At 36.1% G+C, this 10,757-nt stretch overlaps 1 protein-coding gene across 5 annotated transcripts in view; it reads left to right on the forward strand.

Annotated features, from left to right (window-relative positions):
* The window catches only part of PTPRQ (protein tyrosine phosphatase receptor type Q), a 128,440-nt gene extending 120,969 nt beyond the window's left edge, over nucleotides 1-7,471 (forward strand). For all 5 annotated transcript variants that reach the window (XM_038154558.1, XM_038154561.1, XM_038154560.1 and 2 more), the window contains 2 exons: nucleotides 2,750-2,873; nucleotides 3,162-7,471. In XM_038154558.1, coding sequence (XP_038010486.1) covers nucleotides 2,750-2,873; nucleotides 3,162-3,199 — 162 coding nt within the window. In that variant the 3' untranslated portion in view covers nucleotides 3,200-7,471. The remainder of the gene's footprint in view (nucleotides 1-2,749; nucleotides 2,874-3,161) is intronic.
* The last annotated feature ends 3,286 nt before the right edge of the window (nucleotides 7,472-10,757 follow it).

Raw genomic sequence — 10,757 nt, forward strand, 5'->3', positions numbered from 1 at the left:
TCTTTTTCAATCGCTTCAAATAAAATAGTTTATATGGATGGATTTAATCACAGATTTCAAATTGTTCAAAATCAATGGTGGGTTTTGGGTCTAGAAAAAGTGCATTTCTAGCAGACTTATTTTGTATGGACAGTAGTGAGTGATGACCTGCTGGTGAGGAAGACTTCCTTCTGCTGTATCTGGAATTCTAAGTATATGTAAAGGAATGGTATTAGAATTTAAAGCTGATCCTAAATGCCCAGTGGAATGGAAATCAGCTTTGTTTGGATAAGGCTTCTGGCATAAGTCTCCTGCTGGCCTGATCTAACCCAGGGCAGCCTGATGCCTTTGAGTCTAGAGCATGACTTACCAACTTCTCAGTACGCATGAGTAGTTTCAGGATGAACTTCCACATGGCTGATGGATTAAAATTGATTTTAATATAAGGAGACTCGCTCCATTTGGAATGAAATTCTGCTATTCCATGTCACATCAGAATATGTAAAAAGTGTGTCAGAATACACAAAGCAGTTAATCCTTCTTCAGAAGATTTTATGGGACATTCTGGTGATATTCTGACATGATGTATCTTGTAAGGTGCAGTCTGGATACCATGTGCTCTAAATTTTCCCTTTTGAAGTTTTGATGCAGCTAAACATTTGCCAGTACTTTCTCGTGATGATGAATTCTGGGAATACATTTTGGTTCTTGTTTTACTTTTTTGACTAGAAATAGAATCATCTAGAAATAAATCAAAGTCTGGAAGGCAATTTAATGGGAGGACTCTTAAAATAAAATCTTAAAACAGTGAGACATTCCGTAATATCATTGTATGTTTTTAAAATAAGCATCATTTTTGTGTATCTCTTCATTTGAATGTTTTGGCAGGGGGTAGGAAAAGGTGTGCCAAAATGTAATACAAGATGATGGTGTCAGAGTTCAGATTTCCTAACAAATCAAGTATCCATCTGTATGCTAGCTGCAAAATTCTGAGATAGACTGTTCTCTGTCTGGGTCATTTCTAACTCATATTTGCAAGACTACAAAAGTCAGATCAGCAACAAAACTTGCCCAAAGGGAATCAATCTTGTAAAGTTTTATGGTAGATTCAAAAGTCAAGCTGTTCTGAGAGTTCTGTTATAAAACACCATTGGGTTGCCTATTAATCAGATTTTATGTGATCAGCACAGAAGATATAAAAGAGAGGAGCAATTCCTTCCTAGAACTCAGTATAGAAATCCCTCAAACTGTCTGTAAGATCTATGAGAAAGATAAATAAAAACTGATTGCTCTCGGACCTGTATTTTGCTTGTTTATAGCTTCAAAATAATATTCCTTTTGCTAACAAAGTCATGATATGTTACTGTAACCAATGGATAAGAATAGTTAAGACTGTCATTGTTTCTAACTGAGAAAATATCTAGTTACACATAAAGAGCCTGCTTCACTTTCCCTGGCAAACCCAGAAAGATTTTCATTGCTACATCATCAGAAGTTGCTGTATGAGTGCAAGAGATTACAGAGCTTTCAGAGGCTGCATTCTCAACTGGAATAACCAATCTAAACTAAACTCCACTGAAATTTAAGATCTTCATTCTAGAAATCTATGTTTGTTCAGCAGACATGTCAAAGTTTATCTTCTTGCCAAGTACAAGGGCTAGTTTGAAGTAATGTCAAGCTATTATTTCAGTAAAAAAGTTATTGAAAGGTGTAATGGTGCTGCATACTTCAGAGGACCTGAGAAAAGCTGTTTTAATTACCCACAGTTCTGGAGCTGTGGCATGTAAGCAAATTTTTCTCATACATCTGAGACACTTGAATTGCAAATTGATGGCTGTTCTGAAACAAAATAGCAATTATTGAGCCAAAAAGTTATATAAATATTTTTACCCGTGCAAAAGTCAAGAGTAAGAGTATGATTTTGGGGCAGATATTCCAAATCCATCTCTACAAGGTCCTGGGCAAAATGTTTTAGCTGACCCAGCTTGAGCAGTGGGTAGTTGCACCAGGTGGTCTCAAGAGGTCTCTTTCTAATCTGAATGTACCTGGCTTATTTTCTGCATCTACATATACAATACTTCTCCTATGTAAATATATGCTTAATCCATTCATAATATTTCTATCTCTTTTCATTCCTTTATTTCACTCTTACATTGCCTTCTTTTGTTTTCTTCTTTTCAGACTTTATGTCCTTAAAAGTGTCAAATTAACCTTAGTTGCCCACTCTTTGTGTTATCATATGTTAAAAATGAGCCTACAGCTCAGGAAGTATCACTCAAAATACTGGGTTAATTTGCACTGGTGCAAGCTCCTAGAACATATAGGTTTAGATTTACTTGAACTTCTGCATTTGAGTGCACCCTGCTGGTTTTCCCTATGGTAGAAAGAGGAAATTTTTCTTATCTAGATATTACATTCCTGTGGTTCAGTTTCTTCAGTCTGCATCTCATGGTAAAATGTCTTTTCATAAGAATGAACATTCACAGAAAATTGTGGAGTAGTCTATTAGTCTCAGTTATGGTTAGTCTAATTTCATATATCTTACTGTTCATAAGGATTAATATGTTTTGGCAAGTTTAAAGCGTTATGCTTCATAATAATTGAAATCAGATCAGGCATAAATGACATGGTCACCGAAGTACTGAGATTGCTGAGTTAAACTGCAGTTACTCTGAGATTTTCTAGGTGTTATAGAAAAAGTTAAAAGGCTTTTTGGTATTACAAGTGGATTTTTCTTCTAATCAAGCATCTTTAAATTCACATCTTGCAGGCACAATATATATTTTTACATCAATGTGTATTGGATCTATTGACAACTAAGGGAGGTAGTCAGCCCTTATGTTTTGTAAATTATTCAGCACTGCAAAAGATGGACTCTCTGGATGCCATGGAAGGTAAGGAGATACAAACTGTGTCAAAATTATTTTTTCACAGCAGGTGCAATGACTTTTCCAGACTAAGACACAGCAAAAAAGTCCTTTGACATGCATTTTTTGCTTTAAAAGTATAAATATCTAGCCTTTTGCTGCTCTTTATTCCCCCTCACAATAATGGTCATTGCTCAAGCTTTCCCCAATTTTTTCCATGCAAAATCTTTTAAATTCAGTGAAAAACAGTTATCTGCCATAAGTTACTATTTGTTTACCAGGTAGGCTAATTTAATATATCTGTTTCTTCTGCAGGTGATGTGGAGCTTGAATGGGAAGAAACAACCATGTAAATACTAGGAGTAAATATTACAGAAAAGGAGATTTTGAAAATCAAAGTAATATTTTTCTAACCACAGGGGCCAAAGCGAATTCCCCTATTTTGTTGATTAAAGGAAACACAGATGATTGAGACATCTTTTCTTCTATCAATGTGCCTTCATAAATAAGTTAAAGTATTTTATTCAGAACACTGAGCAATAATGGTTTGGAGTACTGTTGCACATACTGCACTTCTGGTGTTATATAAATAGTTCATTCAGTATGTATTTAAAGTGTATTTGAACACATTCCTTTTTTTCCAAACTATCTTTGTAAAAGAAAAATGAGCCAAATAGGATGTAAAAAATTAATATTTCCATTGAACCTACTTTGGTGTGAATTTGCTGTGTTCTGTGTGTTTTGGTTTTAAGTAAAAGCTAAGGTTTCTTTACTCATTCTTGACAGATTGGCTTCAGTGTTGTCAGTTCTTGCAGATTAATTCCAGGACCATCACAATGATCTTTACCTCACTGTATGTTCTTGTGTTTTGAATATTTTTTTTACAAGAGGTAGTACATCAGCTCATGATCCTGAACAGCTGAAGAGTCACCTCCTGACATAGGGAGGATTATTCAGCTTTTACACAGCACACAGTAGCTCTTCAGGGACACTTGGGGCTATTTAAACTATTTTATAATCAGCAGGTTGGGTTTTTTTAAATACATAATGATGATTGCATATGTTCTGTGTGGAAAAAAAAAAAGTGTTTTACATTCCTGCTACTTTTTCAAGCAGATAAAACAAAGTAAAACTAAAAATCTATAATGTGTTATAATGAATGCTAGATTGATTTATGTAATAGAATGTTTAGAATTCTTTCAGCTTTCTTGAATATAACACTATTCAGCATTTTGAAAGTGGCTCAAAATTTATTATCAATGTATTTTATAACACAGTTGTCAAGTAAAAATGTTTTTGCACCTTCCTCAGATTTGGGAAAACTGCAGACACTGAAAATTATGGAAGCTAATATCTAGAGATTTAATAAGAGAAAACAGCTTCCATTCCCAGTGATGATGATATGATGGTTATTGTTATTATTGTAAATAGATCTGAAACAGGAATGACAGAAGCAGGAAGCTTGTATCTGAGAAGAAAAGCAAAAATTAGTAGATTAGGAAGATTAGACAGACAATGAAACTGTGTGCCCTGGTTTTACATGGAAGTGGCAGTATTCAATTGATATTATTGGGTGGAAGGGTTGATTGCTAAGTTTTTCTCAGGTAAAGAAATGTATCATCATTCTGAATAACAATGAAGCTGTGACCTTAATATGAGATGCAAAACATAAGAGCAAAGGTACTTTGGAACTGCCATCTTATATTGTGTTTAGATAGAAGAAATCAAAGCTGTCTTGTTGAGGCTCAGGGAAGTCAGACAAAACTCTTTAGAACCCTGAAATATGTATGTGAAGGGCTGTTCTTGTGTGCACACACTGAACAGAATAGCCAATGAACAAAAATTTCCATTTCTTCACTGTAGCTTCCAGACAGAAAATCCTATGCAGAAGGCAACGTGATATTTTTTCAGAACCAAACAACGGTGTTTGTAGAAACCGGCAAGGATGCTACAGTGAAGACCCTTTGTAATTTTGCAGAAAGTGCCAAATATGTAAAATGAAAATCAAAAGACAGCATTTTAGGAGGTAGAAGTGGTCTACAGAGATATTTGGGCAATCTGTCTTTAAGGAAGATCAACGGTATTGTAAACATCACCTGTCAGGCTAAAAAGAAAACAATGCCTTTTAAAGCTTGATAGGGGAGAGAGAGGTGATGTCCACAGCTGTTCAAGTCTCTGGCAAAGCATTCGGTGCAGCTCTAGTTTCATTTGGTTCCTATGAAACATGTGTTCTTCATTTATTATACATGTACTTTAAAGTATTCTGACAAATTGCTTATAGGGACTTACAGATGTTTTTCATGATTTGTGGTTGTACTTGGTAGCAGTACAGGGAGCACTGTGATAAATTGACATTATAGAGTCATAATCTTGTATAGTCTTATATCCACAATGGTGGAATATCTGCAGGAAAAAGCTAAGCCTTATGCAACTTAGAGATGAACTCCAGAAGTTCTAAATGTGCTTAAGTGTTCTCTGGCTTTTATAAAATACTTAATGGTGAAGATTCTATACACTCCTTTAGGGAACCTGCCTATTGTTACACTACATCCAGGAACATGCTTGCCTGACAGAAAATGGGACTCCCTTTTCTCTATGAAAAGAAATTCAAGTACTTTACTGTACAATTTGACATAAGCAATCTGATATATGCCACCTTGATGCATTTTGCATTGTCTCCAGGGTAAAAGGTAATATTCAGCATGAACTGGCCACAGCTCGTAAGGTACGTGGTCAGGGAAAGAGGTATCTCCAAACAATTCTCTCCAAGTACTGGTTTTTAGTAGTTTGAAACTTCCTGTGTGTCTGCCAATGCTTTACAGGGATAGAGGATCATTCATATATCAAGAAATTCCTCCAGACCTCAGTTCTGTTATGAAGGAAGATTTTCCTCATAGTCTCTTGTTTTCCATCCCTTCTTCCCTTTTGAAATGTCCCTTCCCTATGGTGGTGCTGCTAACAGCACTGCAGAGCTGAAGTCAAGCAGAATTTGTCCAATTGCTATTTTAAAAATATATTTTTATATATGAAACAGCCCATCCATTCATTTTTAATGTCACCACTCAATTTTCTACAAATTCTTGGCACTTCTAATATAGCAAGAGCGTCCTCTGCCAAAATTAGGAATGGAATGAATCAAAATTGGAGAAAAAATCAGAAATTCTACAGGATTATTGAAATTAGGTCACACTGTACTAAATTATCTTGGAAATTTCTAGAGACTGAGATATCTCTATACAGAGAAGAAGCAATATTTTTATACCTATGTATTTATAGCCAGTTCAGCTGGACAGGAGACTACTGGCAGTGCCCTTAAAATACTGACTGGTTCTGTTCACAAAGGTAACAGAAAGACAGCAGAACATTAAGTTCATGTTGAATTTTAAGCACTTCTTGTACTGTTAAAAGAGTTGATAAAAATAATTGGGAGTTCAGTTGTGATTTTACTGCATATATTGAGGTATTCAGTAATTCAATTTCTTAACATTATGTGAAAGATTAATAATGTGAATTAATCTGTGGAGCACCATCTATATATTGCTGCAATATAGAGTCTGATCATAAGCAGTTACTAAGAAAATCAGCAAAGAACAATGAGTCAATCATGTTCCATACTAAGGTAGCAGGACAGGAAGCTTTCTTGGTTGCATACAGAAATTGAAAAACAACCTAGATATGGATATGAATTTGCTGAGATTCAGGATACCAAGCCCTGTGAAGTCTGTGAACAGAGGAGATTTTTTCTGAAAATGTTTTGACAGCAGGTTAAAATAAAATTTGAGAAGTACCTGTTTCAGAGGGCCACATATGTGTTAAGCATAACACAAATGGAAATATTCAGTAAAATTAGATCCAAAATAATTTTTCTTTTAAGACCTATGACAAATATTTAATTAGCCACTGGTTTAGAGGATATACACATGGTAATAAGGAATTCAGGGTTGTTTTATAACTAAGTTATTTGCCCATTCACTGCTGCAATGCATTGAATACAGTAGACTGTAACTGGAAACCATTGACACATAGCACTGAACACGTCTTTGTTGGTTTTGATTTAAAGGAAATGAGTCAGAGAAAATGTGCTGAAAGGTGATGCTCTGTTTCAACTTGTTGTCTGTGACTGTTGTGTAACCACCCTACAGTGTCAAAAAACCCCCAATTAATCCCAACATTGTTCTCCATGTTCTCTTCTCTTTTCCCATGTTATGTTTCTTATCTGTATGGGACTATATTAGAAGGAATTGCAAACAGTAATATGGGTCATCTGAATTCCAGTACTGCAGGCATGATCTGCGTATAGTGGTCTTACAGGTGTGGTCTTACTGCAAACCTTCCCTCCATCTCTTTCCCATGAGTTGGTTTCCAGATGACATCACAGAATATCAGCCATGTTTTTGCTCTGACTCCTGTTCAATACATTTTCTGCGCTGTCCTCTCTGTGGCTATGATAACCAGGCAAGTGCAAAGCTACTTCTGTGGTTCCAGAGCTGAGCTATGTTACCAGTGACATGTCTTTGCAGCATCAGCTCTGTATACAATTGTAAGGGTAAGCTGATTTCCTATCCAGAAGTTCCCATAACTGCTGTAATAAATTCTGGTATAAATTTTAGTGCTGATCATTGTTCGGTGTGAGCTGAAGAAAGAAGGATGGATTCAGTGTTTGATATTTTCCATGGAGATTCTCTTTTCCCAATAATTTTCCCAAACAATGCTGAACTGATTACTAATTTTGTTTCTTGTCACAGCTCCCTTATCATGTAGGCCCTTTCTCAGATTCTATGTTGACAAAACTGAAAATCAATGGATTTTCACTGAGTGTATGACACACTTCATAGATCCCACATCATCAGGCAGCTTGCAATGAAGGCGTGAGTCTGTATTTCAGTTGAAAGACAACATTTAGAAGGTTTCAGATATATTTGGATCATCTTACTCTGCTTGTTGATAGGTGTTACCAGGGTGATCTTTTTGTAGGATGACAGCTGCACCCAGCTATCTACTGTAATAATGAATAAACTGTTCCAGTACTCCTTACTCTCCAGTACTGTGAGAGCTGGGGGAAGTTTTACAAGGATGTTCCCAAAATATTTTGGAGGAGATGGAGTTCTGTATGATATAAAAAGAATACTTGGATACTGGAAACCTAATATGCAGCTAAAGCTGTACCATTCACAGTTGCATTCCGTGAAGCCTGCTGAGCAGGGGGTGTGTTCTGGAGCACGCAGAGCATATTTGGGACAATATAACAACCTGAGAAATGCACGGTGCAGGGAACTCTTGCCATCCATGCAGGAATGAACTCAAATAAGCTTTATCATAAAGTGTCCCTGGTTTACTTGGAAAACACAAATGCAGGTAACACCTATTATGACAGCTGGTAACATCCTTTGTGATTCAACTTAATGTGAGGAACAAAGGACTGTATTTTAAATAAATTCTTTCAGTAATCTTAAATATAGAAACAAACACTTTGACACCACAAGTGTTGAACATGGACAGACAGTATATAGACAAGGAAGATTTTTCTTCCACTCATGGAGGCACAAGCATAAAACTAATTAAACCTGTTTGTCCCTTCCTTCCCCTCAGTCTGCTATCTGCATGTGTTCACCAGCTGGGAATAATATTCATTCATGAAATAACATTAATTCACTTTTAATTTGATTCCTGTATGGGTAATCCCTTTCTCAGAATCCAGCATAAAGCAGTTACAGAACTGTGCCTTTTCATGTGTCTGCCTTCTGTTTGGATTCACAATACCTAAATCTAACTCATTTTCTTACAGAATTCTACTAATTCTCTGTCAGTATTAGAGAGACAATTCAGAGTGTGAATCTGAGTTTGCATGTTGTGCACAGAATTCTTTACTGAGCTGCACTAACACAATACTGCACTCCACGCCTGGGCAAAGAATTGACCTGAGGAGAGTGGCTGCCTAGCATGTAATCCTACTCCCTTTGAGAACAAGATAGTTATCTGACAATGCACTGTCCTATTCAGGGAGTCTAGAAAATGTTCTCAAAGCTGTCTGACATTTACATGTAGGAGTTTCACCTAAACCTTTCTCTGCTAAGGATGAACAAGAAAATTCAGGTCATTGTCATCATTGTCAGCAGCCCATCTTCGTTGCTTAGGACACCAAGAAGCCAGCCTCTTGTTTAACTGGTATTAATAGTGCTTTTAACCTATAAGGACTTACAGTCTTCTCCATGGTTTGCACTTAAAGTGCACTTAAATTTTGACATATTTCTGTCCTTTGTGTCTTTTTTTTTTTTCGTCTTTCAAAGTGGGGATTCAGAGATATGACTTTTAAATAGTTTCAGGTTGTCTTAGGAAAATAGTGAGCTGTCCTGATAAAACAGTCACTAGGAGGATTCCTAGATAAAAAAGTGTTCTATCATAATGGCCAGTTTATTGGAATTCCTAAAAAATACTCCTACACCATGTGATGTGGCCATTATTGTAAGAAAACATATCTATTAAATATCCTGTACACCAAAATTATGACTGAATAGTAATGAAGGCAGATACATTAATCACTTCTTGATTTTCCCATTTTTTTGCTCTTCCAGTTCCTATTATCCTATCCTGGCAGTCCAAAGCAGGTTTTGGGGACATATCAGGTTGCTGATTAATGATGATTAATGCATCAGCTATATTAATTCTGTCAAAATTTAATGAGACAAACATTCCCCTCCTGCATACTGATGTGATCTCTCTAAAACCAGAAGGGATCCCTGGCATCACTACCAGTGCCAGCTGGCAGTCAGAAGAAGCTGGTCCTCTGCTAATGTGGGAGAAAGTCTGTTCTTAGTTCTAAGTTTTCATGGACTTGGCATGTCTGAAACAGATCACTTAATTTCCATACAAAAAAATGCTTGTCAAACCTTTTTCCCTAACACGTATGTGTCCTATGTATTCGTATTTGAAAGCCCTGGGGGAAATCAGTTCCTCCCAAAATTTCTTTGTGCACCTTCTGTCACAACTAAAAATAACATCAAAGTAATAAATTCCTTCTCCATCCCAACCAAACAAATGGCCAGAAGATTGCCAAGAGTCGCTATGGATGGTATCACTGCAACACAGTGCTTGTGCTTTGCTTAGCTTTCATCATCCCTTCAGTTCTCTTGCCTTGACAAGGAAGAACCTGTGGTAGGCAGTGGCTCTCAAGATGAAGTGCAATAGCTAAGAGAGATTTTTTATGGAACTAACTTCATCTTTCTGGAAAAAATCCCAATCTGCACTTCAGGAGTACAGCAGAGAGTTATCAACTAAGGCATCTTCCTTCTTTTTCAGTGTTTGGGAAAAAATCTCCCAGCTCTGTGTCTGGAATGCTAGAAAAATTATGAAAATTACAAGAATTAACTGTAAATCACTTTTTCTAGCTTGTGATCCTTGTTGCAATATATCACATCCACACATCCTTTATTATGTAATCATGCACAAGCAGCTACTCAAGCTCTTGAAACTAAAAGCATGTCTAAATCAGTCATGTCAGGTGTGACAGGCTTGTTTTGTGATCATTAAATCTTGAATCTACAGAAGCAAATTATTTTGATTTTAAAAATAAGCTTTGGGTTCTCATATTATCTGGAAAAACCAGGAAGAAAGTTCTGTAGTGTTGTTAAGTAGACTTTTGAAATAAATTTTCTCCAACAGCTGAAAGAAGAAGAAAGCTTCCAGTGAGATAAAACTAACAAAAAGTGTCAAAATGGACAGCTGGTTTCAATTCCAGAAGGATTTAAAATTTAGACATGAGCTTGAAAAAAACGTGTTAATTCAGCCAATATCTGTATGAGAAGAACCAACCTTGTACTTAGCAAAAGTACATTGAATGATGTGCTTGAAATACATATTAAGATGCTTAGGAGAAAAAAACACTGCATTAATTAAATACAGAAATACTATGTT

The sequence above is a fragment of the Motacilla alba genome, chromosome 1A (assembly GCF_015832195.1).
Source record: "Motacilla alba alba isolate MOTALB_02 chromosome 1A, Motacilla_alba_V1.0_pri, whole genome shotgun sequence".
In the NCBI taxonomy this organism is placed as follows: Eukaryota; Metazoa; Chordata; class Aves; order Passeriformes; family Motacillidae; genus Motacilla; species Motacilla alba.